This window comes from Pipra filicauda, unplaced genomic scaffold, assembly GCF_003945595.2.
Source record: "Pipra filicauda isolate LSUMZ 115617 unplaced genomic scaffold, ASM394559v2 scaffold845_size90650_pilon, whole genome shotgun sequence".
Lineage (NCBI taxonomy): Eukaryota > Metazoa > Chordata > Aves > Passeriformes > Pipridae > Pipra > Pipra filicauda.
In genome coordinates this window covers 71,089-90,615 of record NW_024105026.1, presented here as the reverse complement: position 1 = coordinate 90,615, position 19,527 = coordinate 71,089, and the positions used below count along the sequence as shown (strand labels likewise).

Sequence of the window (19,527 nt, the reverse complement as noted above, 5' to 3'; positions counted from 1 at the left end):
ATGAGGGGTTTGGGGATGTTCCCAGGGATTTAAAGATGTTCAGTAGGAAAAGGGACGAGGGGTTTGGGGATGTTCCCAAGGCCGAGGGGTTTGGGGATATTCCCAGGGATTTCAGGACGAGGGGTTTGGGGATATTCCCAGGGCTGAGGGGTTTGGGGGTATTCCCGGGGATCTGGGGATATTCCCGGGGATCTGGGGACATTCCCGGGGACTTGGGGCCATTCCCAGGGATCTGGGGACAGTCCCGGGGATCTGGGGACAGTCCCAGGGACTTGGGGCCATTCCCAGGGACTTGGGGCCATTCCCGGGGATCTGGGGCCATTCCCAGGGACTTGGGGCCATTCCCGGGGACTTGGGGCCATTCCCGGGGACTTGGGGCCATTCCCGGGGACTTGGGGCCATTCCCGGGGACTTGGGGCCATTCCCGGGGATCTGGGGCCATTCCCGGGGATCTGGGGCCATTCCCGGGGATCTGGGGCCATTCCCGGGGATCTGGGGCCATTCCCAGGATCTGGGGCCATTCCCAGGGATTGTGGCCATTCCCAGGGATTTGGGGACATTCCCCGGGGACTTGGGCGGACATTCCCGGGGATCTTGGGCCCATTCCCAGGGATCTTGGGCCACAATTCCCGGTATACTGGGGGCCATTCCCCGGGCTCTGGGGCCATTCCCAGGGGACTTGGGGCCATTCCAGGGACTTGGGGCCACATCCCAGGGAACTTGGCGGCCCTTCCCCGGGATCTGGTGGACATTCCCCGGGATCTGGGACATCCCAGGGCAGGGATCTGGGGACCTTCCCAGGGATCTGGGGACATTCCCAGGGACTTGGGGCCATTCCCAGGGACTTGGGGCCATTCCCAGGGACTTGGGGCCATTCCCGGGGATCTGGGGCCATTCCCGGGGATCTGGGGCCATTCCCAGGGACTTGGGGACATTCCCGGGGACTTGGGGCCATTCCCAGGGACTTGGGGCCATTCCCAGGGACTTGGGGCCATTCCCAGGGACTTGGGGCCATTCCCAGGGATTTCAGGACCGCCGGACCTGGGGAAGAAGATGCTCTCCACCACGTAGAAGTCCTGCATGAGCACGTCGCGCTCGGGCTTGGTGCTCAGGCTGCCCACGGTGTGGGTGATCCCCAGCTGGATCGCGCCCTTCAGCGCCGACGACGTCGTCTGCGGGGCCAGGGCAGGGCAGCCGAGAGAAACCGGGAATGGGAAGGAGGTAAAAAGCTCCCGGATTGTCCCTTTGCCTATTGAACATCCTGAAATCCCCGGGAATATCCCCAAACCCCTCGGCCCTGGGAATATCCCCAAACCCCTCATCCCGAAATCCCTGGGAATGGCCCCAAACCCCTCATCTCTTCCTAGTGAACATCCTGAAATCCCCGGGAATATCCCCAAACCCCTCATCCCAAAATCCCTGGGAATATCCCCAAACCCCTCGTCCCCAGGAATATCCCTAAACCCTTCGTCCTGAAATCCCTGGGAATATCCCCAAACCCCTCATCCCGAAATCCCTGGGAATGGCCCCAAACCCCTCATCTCTTCCTATTGAACATCCTGAAATCCCCGGGAATATCCCCAAACCCCTCAGCCCAAAATCCCTGGGAATATTCCCAAACCCCTCGTCCCAAAATCCCTGGGAATATCCCCAAACCCCTCATCCCTAAATCCCTGGGAATATCCCCAAACCCCTCATCCAAAAACCCTGGGAATATCCTCAAACCCCTCATGCCTTTTCCTACTGAACATCTCTAAAATCCCTGGGAATATCCCCAAACCCCTCATCCTGAAACCCCTGGGAATATCCTCAAACTCCTCATCCCTTCCTACTGAACATCCCAAAATCCCCGGGAATATTCCCAAACCCCTCATCCCAAAGTCCCCGGGAATATTCCCAAACCCCTCATCCTTGGGAATATCCCCAAACCCCTCGTCCCAGAATCCCTGGGAATATCCCCAAACCCCTCATCCTTGGGAATATCCCCAAACCCCTCGTCCCAGAATCCCTGGGAATATCCCTGAACCCCTCATCCCTTTTCCTACTGAACATCCCAAAATCCCTGGGAATATTCCCAGAGGAGACCTGGGAATGAGGTTTAAACCCCCCCCTCCCTCCAGAGCACAAAAAGGTCCTTTTTTCCCTTCGGGATTTCCCGTCATTCCCGACCTTCCGGCACACGATTCCTCGGGAAAAAAGTGGGAATAAAGGAGCTGGAAAAGGGGGGAAAACGCCCCAAAATTACCTTTTTGTAGGTGGTTTCCCCCGTGGAATCCACCCCTCTGTGCCCCTTCCTGATGGTCTGGCCGGAACCTCCCGGCATCTGGGAAAACAGGGAAAACCGGGAAGAGCCGAGGACGGAAAACCGGATATTTGAGAGGATTTTTGCTGCCTGGAACCACTGGAATAATCTGGGGGGTTTTCCCGTTAATTGGGAGTTTTTCCAGGACAAACTGGGGGGGTTTGGAGCAGGAATTCCAAAGGAAAAGCTGCCCCCTGGTTTAAGGCTGAGGTGGGAAAGGAGCAGGAAAAACCTCTGGAATTCAGGATTCTCCCCATTTCCCAAAGGAAAAGCTGCCCCCAGGTTTAACCCTGAGGTGGGAAAGGAGCAGGAAAACCCCTGGAATTCAGGATTCTCCCCATTTCCCAAAGGAAAAGCTGCTTCCAGGTTTAAGCCTGGTTTGGGAAAGGAGCAGGAAAACCCCTGGAATTCGGGATTCTCCCAATTTCCCAAAGGAAAAGCTGCCCCCAGGTTTAAGCCTGGTTTGGGAAAGGAGCAGGAAAACCCCTGGAATTCGGGATTCTCCCAGACTTACCTCGGGGGTCAGGGATTTCTTGACGGTGGAAGAACCTGCCAGGAGGAAAAGCCCCGCTCAGGGAGGGTCATTCCCCAAAAAAAGAGCCATTCCAAGGCTTGGGAATGTTGGAAAGCCCCGCCCTGAGCTCCCCTTTTCCCGCTTCCCATGGAATTCCGGCTTCCCAGGGATTCCTGCCGGCTGGCCCTTGAGATTATTATTTCATTTTTAATGATTATTTTAATTATTTAGTAATTAATTATTAATTATGATAAATAATAATAAAGGTTTGACTATTTATTTTAATTATTATTTAGTTATTTTAATTATTTGTTTTAAAAGTAATCATAACTAATAAAATTTTAATTATTTTAGTTATTTTGTTTAATAATCATAAATAATAAATATTTAATTATTTGTTTTACTTATTAGTTACTTCAATTGCTTAATAAATTAATAATAATAATAATAATAATAATAAATTTTTATAATTAATTTTCATTATTTAATTAATGATTGAAATTATGAATATTTTATTTTAATTATTACTTAGCTAAATTATTTAATTGATAGATATTGACAAATATTTATTTCAATGAATTATTTAATTATAAATATTTAATTACTTATTTCAGCTATTCATTTGTTAAAATGTTTAATTAATTAATAATAAATTAATTATAAATATTTAATTATTGATTTTAGTTATTAGTTTGTTAAATTATTTCATTAATTAATAGTAAATAATAACAAATATTTTCGTTATTTATTTCAACCAATATTTAGTTATTTTTATTATTTAATTAATAAGGATTATGAATATTTAATTATTTGTTACTGAAATTATTTCATTAATTAATAATCATTAATTAACAATAAATGACAAATATTTAATTACTTATTTTAACCAATATTTTACTATTTTCATTATTCAAAAATTTATAAAACCCATTAGTTAAATTACTTAGTTAACAATAAATAATGATAATGCTTTAAACGCTATTCAGTCATTTTAATTATTTAATTGAAAAATAATGAAAAATATAAATATTTATCTATTTATTTTCTGAGCCCGAATTTAAGGGGATTTGGGGCTTTGGGAAAAGAGGGATTTAGGGCTGGAATTCCCGCCGGGAATGCAGGGAAGGGGAAGGGCCACAGGTTGGAAAAGGGGATTTAGGTCCGGGAATGCAGGGAAGGGGAACAGCCACAGGTTGGAAAAGGGGATTTAGGGCTGGAATCCCCCCGGGAATGCAGGGAAGGGGAACAGCCACAGGTTGGAAGCGCCAAAAGCGCCACAATTCGCCCCAAACGAGGTCTCCCCCCCCCCCGGTGGCTCCTCCCGCCCCCGGGAATTCCCGGCCCCCCCCGCCCTTCCAGCCCTTTCCCTGGATTCCCTCCCCGGCTCCCGCTCCGGGCGAGCCAAGCAAATCCAAGCCCTGGATTTTTGGGCTTTAACGTTTCTATTCCCACGGGATTTTTTGCCTCCCGCGGGTCCAAACGAGGCCCCCCCTCGGAGACGGAACCCCCCCCCTCCCCCCCGAGCATTCCCAGATTCCGGGAGGGGGGATTTTGATCCCAATTTGGGTTTCCCGGCCCTGCTCCCCCCCCGGAGGGGTGTCCCTGACTCATCGCCGGGAACCGGGAGTCGAATTTCCCAGTTTGGCACCAAAACCCCCCCACACACCTTCCAAACCCACCCGAGCCCCCCCTTTTTTTAGGGGGGGGGTTTGAACCCCCCTAAAATCCCTGTTTTTCCCAGGGAAGGGGCCCAGGCCACACTTTCCATGGGGAAAGGGCAGCTCTGGATCCCCCCAGGGCACACCCAGACCCCCCCATGGCACCCCCAGACCCCCCCATGGCACCCTCAGACCCTCCCATGGCACCCCCAGACCCCCCCATGGCACCCCGAGACCCCCTCAGGGCACCCCCAGACCCCCTCATGGCATCCCCAGACCCCCCCTGGCACCCCCAGACTCCCTCAGGGCACCCCCAGACCCCCCCATGGCACTTCCAGACCCCCCCATGGCACCCCCAGACCCCCCCATGGCACCCCCAGACCCCCCCAGGGGACCCTCAGACCCCCCCAGGGGACCCCCAGACCCCCCCAGGGGACCCTCAGACCCCCTCATGGCACACCCAGACCCCCTCATGGCACCCCCAGACCCCACATGGCCACCCCCGACCCTACCCATGCACCCCCAGACCCCCCCAGGGACCCTCAGACCCCCCACAGGGGGACCCCCCGACCCCCCAGGGGACCCCAGACACCCTCATGGCACACCAGGACCCCCTCCTGGCCACCCCCAGACCCCCCCAGGGCACCCCCAGACCCCCCCAGGGCACCCCCAGACCCCCCATGGCACCCCGACCCCCCCAGGGCCCCCCCAGACCTCCCCGTGGCCACCCTCCAGACCCCCTCATGGCCCCCCAGACCCCCTCATGGCACCCCCAGACCCCCTCATGGCCCCCCAGACCCCCCTAGGGGACCCTCAGACCCCCTCATGGCACACCCAGACGCCCTCATGGCACCCCCAGACCCCCTCAGGGCACCCCCAGTCCCCACCATGGCACACCCACACCCCCCCATGGCACCCCCACACCCCCCCATGGCACCCTCAGACCCCCTCATGGCCCCCCAGACCCCTCATGGCCCACCCAGACCCCCTCGGGGGACCCCCAGACCCCCCCCACCCCCAGACCCCCCATGGCCACCCAGACCCCCCCAGGGGACCCCCAGACCCCCCCAAAATGCTCCCGACCCACCCCATGGAACCCCAGACCCCTCTCGGGCAGCTCCAGACCCCCCCCCAAGACCCCAAAATAACCCTCCGAAGACACAACACCCTTCCCCCCCAAAAAAAACACCCCTCACGAACCTCCCAAGCATCTCAGAGCCCCACAGTCCTACACCCACCGCACCCCCAAAAAATACCCTAAACACCCCCAAAGCCCCCCTCATCGCACAGGCCTCTCAGGCCCTCGGAGCCTCCTCAGCCCTAAAGACCCCCCAAAAACCACTCTCAGCCGCCCACGGACCCCCCAGGCCCTCAGGGCACCCCCGCCCTTCCCGCCCCCCCAGACCCCCCTCACACCCCATCATCCCCCTCAGCCCCGCAATCTCACAACCCCCGCGCTCCCAAAAACGCCCCAAATAACCCCCAAAAATCCCCCCTCACCCCCCCGCCCCCCCCAGCCCTCAGAGCCCCCTCAGCGCCCACACCCTCCCCCGCCCCCGCTCACCCCTTAACGCCCCCAAAGCCGCCCCCCTCGCCCCCCGCGGGGCCCCCGGGAGCCCCGCCGGCCCTTCCCCGGCCCGTTCCCGTCCCCGTTCCCGGTCGGTACCGCCGAAGCCGCCGCTGCTCCCGCTGCTCCCGCCGGACTCGGGCCCCGCCGCCGCCATCTTGGAGCGCGCGCGCTCACCCCCCCCCACCCTCCCCACGCCCAAGCCGGACACGCCCACTGCGGGACAGGACACGCCCACGCAAGGCGAGACCACGCCCCTCCGGATCTGCCCCGTATCGCCAAGCCACGCCCACTAAAGGGATAGAAGGCACCCCCCCTTCTCGCCCGGCTCCGCCCCGTCCGGGCAAAGCCACGCCCACTCCCGCCTCGGTCACGCCCCCTGGCGGCCGCGGGGAGTTGGGGGGGAGCGGGGGACACGCGGCCGGGCGCGCAGGACGCATGCGCGGAGCGGGCAGAGCCACACCCCCTCCCACAGAGTCACGTGACGGGCGGGGGCGGAGTGTCGTCACTCTGTGACGTCACAGTGTGATGTCACCGCACACAGTGCTTTCCCCGTGACGCCAAGAGGGGGCGGGGCCAGGGTGAGTGACGTCACCGAGCCACACCCGATAGGGTCACCCCGATGTGTGACGTCACAGAGGCACAGCCCCAATGCCTGACGCCCCCGTCCTGTGACGTCACAGACCCACATCCTGAAACTGTGACATCACAGGAGCACACACCCCCATCCTGTGGCGTCACAGAGCCCCCCATGCCTGACACCCACAACCCATGACGTCACGGCAGCACGCACACACACACACCCTGTGACGTCACTGGGCCACACCCCCAGTGTGTGACACCCCCAATCCCTGACGTCACAGTTCCCAGCTGGGCAGGGGTGGGAGAATCAGCTGGAAAAGCCCCCCCAACGGAGGGAGATAAAGGCACGTCCCTGAAGGAAAAGGGAGAGTTTGGGATGAACAAGGAAAGAGAAAGAAAAATAAAAATAAAAAAAATTTGTTTATTTGCCCCTTGGGCACCTTCGGCTTGGCCGCACTGGGGGCACTGGGAGGGGCATGGGGGGCACTGGGGGCACTGGGAGGGGCATGGGGGGCGCTGGGGGCACTGGGATCGATGGAGAGGCACTGGGAAGGGCAACACAGTGCCCCTCAGTGCCCCCAGTGTCTCCAGTGCTCCCAGTTCCCCCCAGCGCTCCCAGTGCCCTTCCCAGTGCCCCCCAGTGCTCCCAGTGCCCTTCCCAGTGCCCCCCAGTGCCCTCCCAGTGTCACAGCACGTTCTCGTAGCTGTCACTGGAGTCCCGGTGGCGCCCGCGGGGTCCCGGCAGCTCCGCGTAGGTCACCTGGGGGGGGTCACTGCGGGACCCCCGGGGGGCTGCTGGGAGAGAAACCGGTTGGGGGGACCCGTGGAAGGGGTGACACCATGTGGGGGGCATGTCCCTGTCCCCCCCCGTGGGTGACGTGTCCCTGTGTCCCCCCTCCAGCCCCCCATACTCACCCCCTGCCCGCTCAGTGACCGTGACGTCGGCGTAAAGCACCTCCCCCTCCTCCTCCGGGGGGGTTTGGAGGTCCGGGGGGGCCCTGTGGGGATAAGGGGGGGTGAGGGGGGTGTTCCTGGGGGAGGGGGGAAATGGGGGTCACGGCACGAGGCCCCCCCCCACTCACCTGTCCTGGGTTTTCCTGGAAGCTGAAAGAAAAAAGGAGGGGGTTCGATGTGACTGGGGGGTCCCCAGGACCCCTGAACCCTCCTAACCCCCCCACCCGGGACCCTTGAACCCCCAGCGGACCCCCGATCTCCCCCCAGGACACCCAAGCAACCCCAAAGCCCCCCCAGAACCACCCCGGTACCCCCGACACCCCTGGAACCCCTGGGCCCCCTGAACCCCCAGAACCTCGAGCTTGGCAGGGAGGGGCGACCCCCCAAACTCCCCCAGGATCCCTGAAGATCCCCCCAAGTCCCTGCACGACCCTCCAGGACCTCCCCACCCTCCCCCAGGAGCCCCCGGTACCCCCCAGGATTCCTCAAGGCCCCCCATGGGACACCCCAAGAGTTCCCCTAAGACCCTCCAAAATCCCCCCTGAGCCCCCCAGGGCCCTGAGCCGAGGTCATGGGGGGCTCAGTCCCTCTAAAGGGGGTCTGTGGGTGCCACCCCATCACCCCCCAAACCGGGGGGGCTTCCCCCCACCCCAGGACCGCTGTCCCCCCCCCCATAGTCACCCACCCCGGCGGTGCCACCGGTGCCACCCCCCGATGACACCCAGGAGCAGGAGCAGGAACAGGAGGGACCCGCCGACCCCCGCGGCCACTGCTGGGGACAGAGGGGGACACAGAGGGGTCACCTGGCACCCCGGGGGGTCCTGCACCCCCGGAGACCCCGGGTGACCCCACCCGTGCCCCGTCCCCTCTGTGCCACCCCCGGGGACGGAGCGGGGACAAACGGGGATCACCCAGCCCCCCCCAGTGACTCCACCCGTGCCCCGTCCCGTCTGTGCCCACCGGGGACACAGAGGGACAAACCGCCGTGCCCCGTCACCCCCCCAGCGACCCCGAGCGACCCCACCTGTGTCCCGGTGTCCCCGCGGTGTCACCAGCAGGGCCAGCTCGGGGCTGAGCGCCCGGAACACGCGGTGCCCGTCCAGCTGGTTGGTGGCCACGCAGCGGTAGGTGCCGGAATGTCGCGGCTCCGCGTCCCCGAGCGCCAGGAGGGGCCCCCGGGCCACCTCCCGCCCGTCCCGCAGCCACCAGAAGGTCACGGGGGCCGAGCCCGCCCGCACCGAGCAGCGCAGGGTCACCGGGGCGCCGGTGCCCACCCGGTGGGCCGGGGGGACGGGGGTGGCATCGGCCACGGGGGGGACGGTGGCGTTGGCCACGGGGGTGATGGTGGCGTTGGCCACGGGCACTGCGGGGGGGGACAGACGGACCTGAAGCCGGGGGGGAGGGATGGCTGGGATGGGGTGGGGTGACTGGGATGGGGGGTCACCCCCAGCCCGGGGGTCCCGCTCACCCAGCACGGTGACACGCAGGGGGGGGCTCTGGGCCGCGCTGTCCCCGTCGGTGACCCGGCACTGGTAGTGGCCGCTGTCCTCGCCCCCGACGCGCAGCTCGAGGCGGGGGCCGGTGCCCAGGGGCGAGGCCGAGCCCCCCCGGTGCCAGGAGAAGGACAGGGGGCCTGTCCCCGCGGCCACCGCGCAGCTCAGCGCCAGCAGGTCACCCAGTGCCACCCGCCCCCCCGGGGGCTGCGCCGACAGGGACACCCCCGAGACTGGGATCCCTGCGGGGGGACACGGGTGGGAGGGGGGACACGGCGAGGGGGGGACCCCAGTGAGGGAGGAGGGACCCAGAGAGGGGGAGGAGGACCTGGGGACCATTGAGGGACCTCAGGGAGGGACACGGATGGGAGAGGGGACACGGTGGAGAGAGGGGACCCCAGTGAGGGAGAAGGGACCCAGGAAGGGGTGTGGGGACCTGGGGACCATTGAGGGACCCCAGGGAGGGACAGGGGACCTCAGGGGAGGAGAGGCAGAGGGGCCTCAGGGAGGGATGTGGGGGCTCAGAGAGGGGTGGGGGGACCCCAGGGGCAGATTAGGGGACACAGGGAGGGGGGGAAGGACCCGGGGCTGGAAGGCAGAGCAGAGGGCGGAGCGGGGAGCCGGGAAGCGGGGTGGGATGTCGGGAGGGAAGGGGGTCCCCGGGGGGGCTGTGGGGGTGTCCCCCCGTGCCCGCACTCACTGCGCACCGCGAGGCGGAGCCGGGCGCTGCTCTTCCGCACGGAACCGTCCCCGGAGCGCACCTCGCACGTGTAACCCCCCGAGTGGGAGACCCCCACGGCGGGCACGTGGAGCTGGGGGGACCCCTGCGGGCCCCCCACCAGCACCCCGTCCCGGTAGAAGAGGTGCAGGAGGCGGGCGCGGGGCCGCAGGGGGCTGGGGGGGCTGCGGCACCGGAGATTCAGGGGGGACCCCTCGGTGGGCTCGGAGGGACCCTCCAGCACCGGCACCGGGAAGAGCTCTGGGAAGGAGACAGGGGATGGGGGGATGGTGAGCACGAGTCCGGTGCGGAGGGGTGCTGGGGGTGTCGGCTCCGGGCTCTGGGGGTGTCGGCTCCGGGCTCTGGGGGTGCTCACCGTGCACTGTCACTGTCACCTCCACCGACAGCCTGTACGTGCTCTTGCAGAGGTACCGACCCCCGTGGTGCAGCTGCAGCGGGGGCAGGGACAGCTGCATCCCCTCCAGGGACCCCCGCAGCTCCTTCCCCTCGTGGTAGAACCGCACCCGGGTGATGAAGCTCTCCCAGGCCCGGCAGCGCAGGGTCACGTTGTCCCCCTCCAGCAGCGGCCCCGCCGGGACCTGCAGCACCAGCCAGTCTGCGGGACACGGGGGTCCCGTCGCACCGGGGACCTCAGGGGGTCCCATCGCACCGGGGACCTCAGGGGGTCCCATCGCACCGGGGACCTCGGGGGGGAGGGTGTTCCCATGGCACTGGGGGCACTGGCAGCAGGATGTGGCAGGGGTGCCCAGGGGTGCCCAGGGGTGCCCAGGGGTGCCGGGGTGTCCCCGAGCGCACCAGAACGTCACACGAGGGGGGTGACACCCACGGAGCCCCCCAGACACCCACTTCGTCCCCCCTCACCGTCTAACACGAGCACGGTGGGGCTGAACCCGGTGCCGTCTCTGTGACACTCGTAGGTGCCTTCCTTGGTGACAAGGACACTGTCGCGTCCCTTCTGCCCCCAGGGCCGCCCGTTCTTGAACCAGGTGGTGTCCCCGGGGGTCCCCGAGCCCTGGCAGGTCAGGGTCACCTCGTCCCACAGCACCGCCGGCGTCCAGGGGGGATCCAGCAGGAGCTGGGTGGTCTGGGCGCCTGCGGGTGACAGGGGACACCAGCCTGCCAGGGCCACCGCGGGGCTGGGGACAGCGGGGCGGGGGACACGCCATCCCCCCCCTCGAGGACTCACCAGCGAGGATCAGGGCCTGGGCTGGAAGGGAGAAGTGAGAGGGGCTGGGTGGGGGTGGCACCACGGGGACAGTGGGGGCTGTCCCCAAACTGTGCCCGTGGGGACACCGGTTCTCGTGGGAAAGTGATGGGGGACGGTCCCCAAGAGGTCCCTGGAGGGATCAGGGGACGTGTTTGTGCCACAAACCACATCCGGGTGGGGACGGGGACACTGGGGACACCCCGGGCTGAGGGGGGGATGTGGGGACACAGCAGCAACCCCCAGGCATGGGGACACCACGGACACCCCGGGGATGGGGACATCATGGGTCGTGGTCACCCTGGGCATGGGGACACTGGGGACATCCCGGGCTGAGGGGGGGACATGGGGACATCGTGGTCACCCTGGGGATGGGGACACTGGGGAGACACCCTGGACACGGGGACGTCACGGTCACCCTGGGGATGGGGACACCACGGACACCCTGTGCTGGCACAGAGCACCTCCACCAGCCCCAGAGCCCCTGTCCCCACAGCCACATCCCCCTGTCCCCACAGCCACATCCCCCTGTCCCCGTGCCCGTGATCCCATTCCCCCTATCCCTGTCCCCACAGCCACATCCCCCTGTCCCCGTGCCCGTGATCCCATTCCCACGACACCTGTTCCCACGGCCTGTCCACGTGGTGTTTGTGTCCCTGTCCCTACATCCCTGTTCCCCCGTCCCCCTGTCCCTGTCCCCAGAGCTGCTCCAGACCCATGGTGCCTGTCCCCACACCCCTGTCCCCCCATTCCTGTCCCCCGTTCCTGTCTCCCTGTTCCTGTCCCCAAGGCCACCCCCCTGGCCGAGCTCCGGTGGCCTTGGGGACCCCAGGGGACACTCACCCCACAGGAGCAGTGCCACGTCCCCGGCCATCCCGGTGCCCCCCATCCAGGGTGGTGTCACACCCCACCGGGGCCACCTGTCACCTCCCCGGGGCTCCTGGGGACAAAAAGAGGAAGGAAACGGTGTCACTTCTGTCACCCACGTGGGGGTGGCACAGGGTGGGGACATAGCAGGGACAGGGTGGGACATGGTGGGGACACATTGGGGATACATGGGGACAGGGTGGGGACATGGTGGGACATTGGGAGGACACAACAGGGACATGGTGGGGACATGGTGTGGACATGGGGGGGACATGGTGGGACATTGGGAGGACACAACAGGGACATGGGGGGGACATGGGGGGACTTTGGGGTGACAGAGTGGGGACATGGGGGGGATATGGGGGGACACAAGGGGTACATGGGGGGGTCGAGGGGACATGGAGGAACGTGGTGGGACATTGGGGGGACACAACAGGGACATGGGGGGGACATGGGGGGACATAGTGGGGACATGGGGGGACACAGTTCGGACATGGGGGGACAGAGTGGGGACACGGGGGGACACAGTTCGGACATGGGGGGACACAGTGGGGACATGTGGGGACATGGTGGGACATGATGGGACATTGGGGGGACATGGTGGAACATGGGGGGACATGAGGGGACATTGGGGGGACATGGGGGGGGACACAGTGGAGACACAGGGTGGGACGGGGGGACATGGAAGGACATGAAGGGACACAGTGGGAACACAGTGGGACACAGTGGGACATTGGGGGGACACGGGGGGACATTGGGGGGACATGGTGGTGATGGGGGGACATGGTGGTGACGGGGGGACATGGAAGGACATGATGGGGACATTGGGGGACACAGTGGGGACACGTGGGGACGCGGTGGGACATAGGGGGGACATCGGGAAAGACGGTGTGGACACAGTGGGGACATGGAGGGACATCCAATGACGTCACTCCATCACATGACGTCACTCGCAGTTCCCCCTTCCCCCCGCTGGGCGGCGCCACCCCCCTCCCTCCATCGATCGCTCGGCGCTCTCTCGCTCCCCCCCCCCCCCCCTCCGGAGCCCCGGCAGGACGCGCAGCCGAGCGCCGAGATGAGCCTGGCGGAGGGTCGCGCCCCGCGCAGAACGGCCGGGAACCGGCTGTCGGGGCTGCTGCAGGCCGAGGAGGAGGACGAGTTCTACCAGACCACCTACGGCGGCTTCAACGAGGTGTCTGGGCACGAAGGGGGGGAGCGGAGAGACCGGGGGGACCGGGGGGACCGGGGGTACCGGGGGGGTGGGGGGACCGGGAACCGGCTCTCGGGGCTGCTGCGGGCCGAGGAGGAGGACGAGGAGCTCTACCGGAGCACCTACGGCGGGTTCGACGAGGTGTCCGGGGAGAGGGGGGACGGGCACGGGGGGTCCCGGGGCACGGGGGGGCTGCGAGGGGACCGAGACCCCTCGGGGGGCTCCGGGGGACAACCGGGATGAGCCATTCCCGTTATCCCGCAGGAATCCGGGGGTGGCGAGTCCCGAAAGGAGCATTCGGGATCTCTGTGGTCTCTCCATGCTGACCCATCCCCGTTATCCCGCAGGGATCCGGGGATGACGAGTCCCAGAGGGATCTCCCAGGGTTCTCCATACTCACCTATCCCCCTTATCCTGCAGGAATCCGGGGATGGCGAGTCCCAGGAGGGATCTCTGTGGTCTCTCCATGTTGATCCATCCTTGTTATCCCGCAGGAATCCAGGAATCACGAGCCCAGGAGGGATCTCTATGGTCTCTCCATGCTGATCCATCCTTGTTATCCTGCAGGAATCCGGGGGTGACGAGTCCAGGAGGGCTCTCCCAAGATCTCTGTGGTCTCTCCAAGCTGATCCATCCCCGTTATCCCGCAGGAATCCGGGGATGACGAGTCCAGGGGGGATCTCCCAGGGTTCTCCATGCTGATCCATCCCCGTTATCCCGCAGGAATCCGGGGATGACGAGCCCAAGGGGGATTCTCTGTGGTCTCTCCAAGCTGATCCATCCCCGTTATCCCGCAGGAATCCGGGGATGACGAGTACCGGGGGGAACACTCGGACACGGAGGACGAGGTGGACTCGGACTTCGACATCGACGAGGGGGACGAGCCGGGCAGTGACCAGGACGAGGCCGAGCCCCGGCGGCGCCGCCGCGTCCTCACCAAGGCCTACCGGGTACGAGAGCTTATCCTGGGAAAAGCGGGGCCAAATCCATGGATTCGGGGTTTCCTTGGCTCTTGGTTATGTCTTCACCAAGGCCTAGCAGGTATGAGAGCTTATCCTGGGAAAAGCGGGGCCAAATCCATGGGTTTGGGGATTCCTTGGCTCTGGGTTGTGTCCTCACCAAGGCCTAGTGGGTATGAGAGCTTATCCTGGGAAAAGCGGGGCCAAATCCATGGATTTGGGGTTTCCTTGGCTCTTGGTTATGTCTTCACCAAAGCCTAGCGGGTATGAGAGCTTATCCTGGGAAAAGCGACACCAAATCCATGGATTTGGGGTTTTCTTGGCTGTGCCCTCACCAAGGCCTGCTGGGTACGGAGAGCTCCTCCTGGGAAAAGCAGGGCCAAATCCATGGATTTGGGATTTCTTGGCTCTTGGCCACGTCCTCACCAAGGCCTACCGGGTGCAGAGAGCTCCTGCTGGGAAAAGCGGGGCCGAATCCATGGATTTGGGTTTTTTCCTGGCTCACGGTCTGGGTCTCGTCCCGCAGGAGCCCCTGAAGAGCCTCCGGCCCAAGAAGCCGGAGGGGCCCCGAGGGGGATCCCAAAAACCTCGGGAGGTGAAATCCATCCCCCTGGAGCTCCAGGATGACGTGGGAGACAGTGAGTGTGGAATGGGATGGGCTGGGAATGGGCAGACGGGCTGGGAGGAGGGACATTGGGGTCTGGGACGGACATGGGACCCTTTGGGAGAGCTCCCGGGGAGCCAGGTCGGAAACGGGGTCCTGGAGAACTCCAAGTGCTGGGATGGAAATGGGATCCTCTGGGAGAGCTCCTGGTGATCCAGACTGGAAACGGGGTCACGGTGATCCAGGCTGGAAATGGGATCCTCTGGGAGAGCTCCCAGTGCTCCAGGGGTTGGAAATGGGATCCTCTGGGAAAGCTGGAAATGGGATCCTCTGGGAGAGCTCCCAGTGCTCCAGGGGTCAGGAATGGGATCCTCTGGGAGAGCTCCTGGTGCTCCAGGGGTTGGGAATGGGATCCTCTGGGAGAGCTCCCAGTGCTCCAGGGGTTGGGAATGGGATCCTCTGGGAAAGCTAGAAATGGGATCCTCTGGGAGAGCTCCCGGTGCTCCAGGGGTTGGGAATGGGATCCTCTGGGAGAGCTCCTGGTGCTCCAGGGGTTGGGAATGGGATCCTCTGGGAGAGCTCCCAGTGCTCCAGGGGTTGGGAATGGGCTCCCAGGATGCTCCCAGTGCTCCAGGGGTTGGGAATGGGATCCTCTGGGAAAGCTAGAAATGGGATCCTCTGGGAGAGCTCCCAGTGCTCCAGGGGTCAGGAATGGGATCCTCTAGGAGAGCTCCCAGTGCTCCAGGGGTTGGGAATGGGCTCCCAGGATGCTCCCAGTGCTCCAGGGGTTGGGAATGGGCTCCCAGGATGCTCCCAGTGCTCCAGGCTGGGAGTGCTGTCCCAGGATGTTCCCGGGTGCCGTTCCCAATCCCGGTTTTCCGCAGGCAGGAAGCACATGCGCCAGTCGACCACGGAGCACACGCGGCAAACGTTCCTGAGGCTCCAGGAGCGCCAGGTCCAGTCCAAGAGGAAAAAAGGGGGAACGAGCTACGAGAGGCCCCTGACCCAGGAGGAGCTGCTGGAGGAGGCCAAAATCACGGAGGAGATCAACCTGCGCTCCCTGGGTGAGCTCTGGGATCTGGGAATGGGGCTGGGATCCTGGGAATGGGGCTGGGAATCACTGAGGAGATCAACCTGCGCTCCCTGGGTGAGCTCTGGGATCCTGGGAATGGGGCTGGGATCCGGGAATGGGGCTGGGAATCACAGAGGAGATCAACCTGCGCTCCCTGGGTGAGCTCTGGGATCTGGGAATGGGGCTGGGATCCCGGGAATGGGGCTGGGATCCTGGGAATGGGGCTGGGAATCACAGAGGAGATCAACCTGCACTCCCTGGGTGAGATTTGGGATCTGGGAATGGGGCTGGGATCCTGGGAATGGGGCTGGGAATCACTGAGGAGATCAACCTGCGCTCCCTGGGTGAGATTTGGGATCTGGAAATGGGGCTGGGATCCTGGGAATGGGGCTGGGATCCTGGGAATGGGACTGGGAATCACAGAGAAGATCAACCTGCGCTCCCTGGGTGAGCCCTGGGATCCTGGGAACGGGGCTGGGATCCAGGAATGGGACAGGGATTCTTGGAATGGCACAGAGACCACTGGAATGGAGCCAGGGATGGGGAGGGGAATGGGATCCTTGGAATGGCACCAGGATCCCTGGAACAGAGCTGGAGGGGGGGGGGGGGAAGGGGAAAGGATGCCTGGAATGTCACAGGGATCCTTGGAATGGAGCTGGGATGTGGGGGGAGGGATGCTTGGAATGGCACAGGGACCCTGAGGATGGAGCTGGAGGGAAATCGGATCCCTGGAATGGCCCAGGGATCCCTGGAGTGGAGCTGGGAGGGAAAAGGGATCCTTGGAATGTCACAGGGATGCCTGGAATGGCACAGGGACCCCTGGAACAGTGCCAGGACCCCCTGGAGTGGCACAGGGGATTCTTGGAATGGCACAGGGACCTCTGGAACAGTGCCAGGACCCCTGGAATGGCACAGGGGTCCTTGGAATGGCACAGGGACCCTCGAGTGGCACAGGGGTCCTTGGAATGGCACAGGGATTCTTGGAATGGCACAGGGACCTTGGAATGGCTCCAGGCTCCCTGGAATGGTGCAGGGCCCCCTGGAATTTTCGCAGGGGTGCCTGGAGTGGCACAGGGACCCCTGGAATGGCTCCAGGCCCCCTGGAGTGACACAGGGATTCTTGGAATGGCACAGGGGATCCTTGGAAAGGCACGGGGCCCCCTGGGATTTCACAGAGGTGCCTGGAATGGCACAGGGCCCCCTGGAACAGCTCCAGGAGCCGCGTCCCCAGGCTGGGGGGTGTGAGCCAGGCCCTGACCTTTCCCCCCCCCTCCTTTCCCGGCTCCGATCCCGCCGTTCCCAGAGAACTACGAGCGCCTGGAGGCCGACAAGAAGAAGCAGGTGCAGAAGAAGCGTCAGTGCGTGGGGCCCGTGATCCGGTACCTGTCCCTGGCCATGCCCGTCATCCCGGAGCCCCCCCGGCACCTCCTGGACGTCGAGGGGTCAGTGGGGACCCCCCTCCCCCCCGTGATTCCCAGGATGGATCCAGCCCTGAGGGAAAGGGGGGAGAGGGAGGGGAGCACCTGAGAGAGCCCGAGTTCCGACATTCCGGCACCGGGAGCCCACCCTGGGGGTCTCCTGGGGGCTGAATCCCAACCTGGATTCCTCTCCGGGCTCTGTCCTGCCACGGGAAGGGATGAATGCCTTGGACCCCCCCAAATCCCGGTCTCGGGAGCAGATTTGGCAGCTGAGCCCACCCTGGGGGTCCCCTGGGCGCTGAATCCCAACCCCAATCCCAACCCAGGCTCCGTCCCGTTTTGGAGAGGGAAAAGCAGGTTTTCCAGCACCTCGGAGCCCCCAAATCCCAGACTCCAGTCCTGGAGGGGGGAGGCTCTGAATCCCAACCCAGGGATCCCAACCTGAATCCCAACCCAGGGATCCCAACCCAGGGAGCAGCAGCTTTCCCTGCCCCTCAGAGCCCCTGAATCCCAAATCCCAGACTTCAGTCCTGGGGGGGACCCTCTGAATCCCAACCCAGGGATCCCAACCTGAATCCCAACCCAGGGATCCCAACCCAGGGATCCCAACCCAGGGATCCCAACCCAGGGATCCCAACCCAGGGAGCAGCAGCTTTCCCTGCACCTCGGAGCCCCCAAATCCCAAATCCCAGACTCCAGTCCTGGTGGGAGGCTCTGAATCCCAACCCAGGGATTCCGGGCCCCTCAGATCCCCTGAATCCCAACTCCCAGCCCCTCCATCCCACTTTTACCCTCTCCCTTTTCCCTCCCCCAGGCTGGAGCAGGACCCCCCTCCTCCTCCTCCTCCGCCCTCCTCCGACCCTTCTCCCTACGGGAAGTGCTCAACTCAGGGATCCCAACCTGAATCCCAACCCAGGGATTCCCTGCACCTTGGAGCCCCCGAATCCCAGACTGCAGTCCTGGGGGGGAAGGCCCTGAATTCCAACCCGAATCCCAACCCTAATCCCAACCCTAATCCCAACCCAGGGATCCCAACCCAGGGATCCCAACCCAGGGATTCCGGGCCCCTCAGATCCCCTGAATCCCAACTCCCAGCCCCTCCATCCCACTTTTACCCTCTCCCTTTTCCCTCCCCCAGGCTGGAGCAGGACCCCCCTCCTCCTCCTCCTCCGCCCTCCTCCGACCCTTCTCCCTACGGGAAGTGCTCCCGGACCTTCATCTCCTTCAGCGACGACGAGACCTTCGAGCGCTTCTTCCCGAAATCCAAACCCCCCCGGCTGCCGGTGCGGGAGCTGTGCCCGGTGACCCACCGGCCGGCCCTGTACCGGGACCCCGTCACCGACATTCCCTACTCCAGCATCCGAGCCTTCCGCATCATCCGCGAGGCCTACAAGAAGTACATCACGGCCCACGGCCTGCCCGGAGCCTCCCTGGGAATTCCGGCGCCTCCCGATCCCGGAGCCGCTCCCGGAGGAGCCGGAGCGGCCACGGCCCGGCCGGGAAGGCAGAAGATCGTCATCAAACAGAGCGTTCCCAGCGCCTGAGCCGAGGGAACGGCGGGAGAATGGTGGGATAACGGCGGGGAGGGAGCGGGAGAACGGCCGGGATGGAAACGGGATAAAACCGGGAAAGCGCCAGGGGATGGCAGGGATGGGAGTGGGATAACAGCCGGGATAGAAACGGGATAAAACCAGGATAAGCACCAGGGGATGGCATGGGAGTGGGATAACAGCCGGGATAGAAACAGGGTATAACCAGGATAACAGCGGGGATGGGAGCGGGATACAGATAATGGGATAAAACCGGGATAGTGCCAGGGGATGGCAGGGATGGGAGTGGGATAACAGCCGGGATAGAAACGGGATAAAACCAGGATAGTGCCAGGGGATGGCGGGGATGGGAGTGGGATAACAGCCGGGATAGAAACAGGGTATAACCAGGATAACAGCGGGGATGGGAGCGGGATACAGTCGGGATAACAGTCGGGATAACAGCCGGGATAGAAACGGGATAAAACCGGGATAGCGCCAGGGGATGGCGGGGATGGGAGTGGGATAACAGCCAGGATAGAAATGGGATAAAACCGGGATAGCGCCAGGGGATGGGAGTGGGATAACAGCCGGGATAGAAATGGGATAAAACCGGGATAGTGCCAGGGGATGGCAGGGATGGGAGTGGGATAACAGCCGGGATAGAAACGGGATAAAACCAGGATAGTGCCAGGGGATGGCGGGGATGGGAGTGGGATAACAGCCGGGATAGAAACAGGGTATAACCAGGATAACAGCGGGGATGGGAGCGGGATACAGTCGGGATAGCGCCGGGATGGAAACGGGATAAAACCGGGATAGCGCCAGGGGATGGCAGGGATGGGAGTGGGATAA

General features: G+C 62.7%; 3 protein-coding genes across 3 annotated transcripts; 1 reads left to right on the top strand and 2 right to left on the bottom strand.

Annotated features, from left to right (window-relative positions):
- Window positions 1–793: 793 nt before the first annotated feature.
- On the bottom strand, window positions 794–6,198 carry PIP5K1A (phosphatidylinositol-4-phosphate 5-kinase type 1 alpha; the record flags this gene model as incomplete). The annotated part of the gene is made up of 4 exons (XM_039390591.1): window positions 6,141–6,198; window positions 2,817–2,851; window positions 2,246–2,323; window positions 794–1,172 (listed from the first exon to the last, which is right to left on the bottom strand). Coding segments are annotated over exons 1-4 (550 nt in total), but the record flags the coding sequence as incomplete, so codon positions are not given.
- Window positions 6,199–7,306: 1,108 nt separating this feature from the next.
- Window positions 7,307–11,887, bottom strand: LOC113992313 (Fc receptor-like protein 3). Its single transcript, XM_039390590.1, has 9 exons — window positions 11,862–11,887; window positions 10,671–10,945; window positions 10,165–10,404; window positions 9,771–10,049; window positions 9,046–9,312; window positions 8,602–8,940; window positions 7,706–7,727; window positions 7,539–7,621; window positions 7,307–7,418 (listed from the first exon to the last, which is right to left on the bottom strand). Exons 1-9 carry the CDS (start codon window positions 11,885–11,887, stop codon window positions 7,309–7,311), a joined length of 1,641 nt encoding a protein of 546 aa, XP_039246524.1. The 3' UTR covers window positions 7,307–7,308.
- A 1,053-nt stretch (window positions 11,888–12,940) lies between these two features.
- VPS72 (vacuolar protein sorting 72 homolog) lies at window positions 12,941–18,852 on the top strand. Its single transcript, XM_027743092.2, has 6 exons — window positions 12,941–13,072; window positions 13,888–14,040; window positions 14,576–14,687; window positions 15,538–15,717; window positions 17,029–17,167; window positions 18,282–18,852. Exons 1-6 carry the CDS (start codon window positions 12,956–12,958, stop codon window positions 18,685–18,687), a joined length of 1,107 nt encoding a protein of 368 aa, XP_027598893.1. The 5' UTR covers window positions 12,941–12,955; the 3' UTR covers window positions 18,688–18,852.
- The last annotated feature ends 675 nt before the right edge of the window (window positions 18,853–19,527 follow it).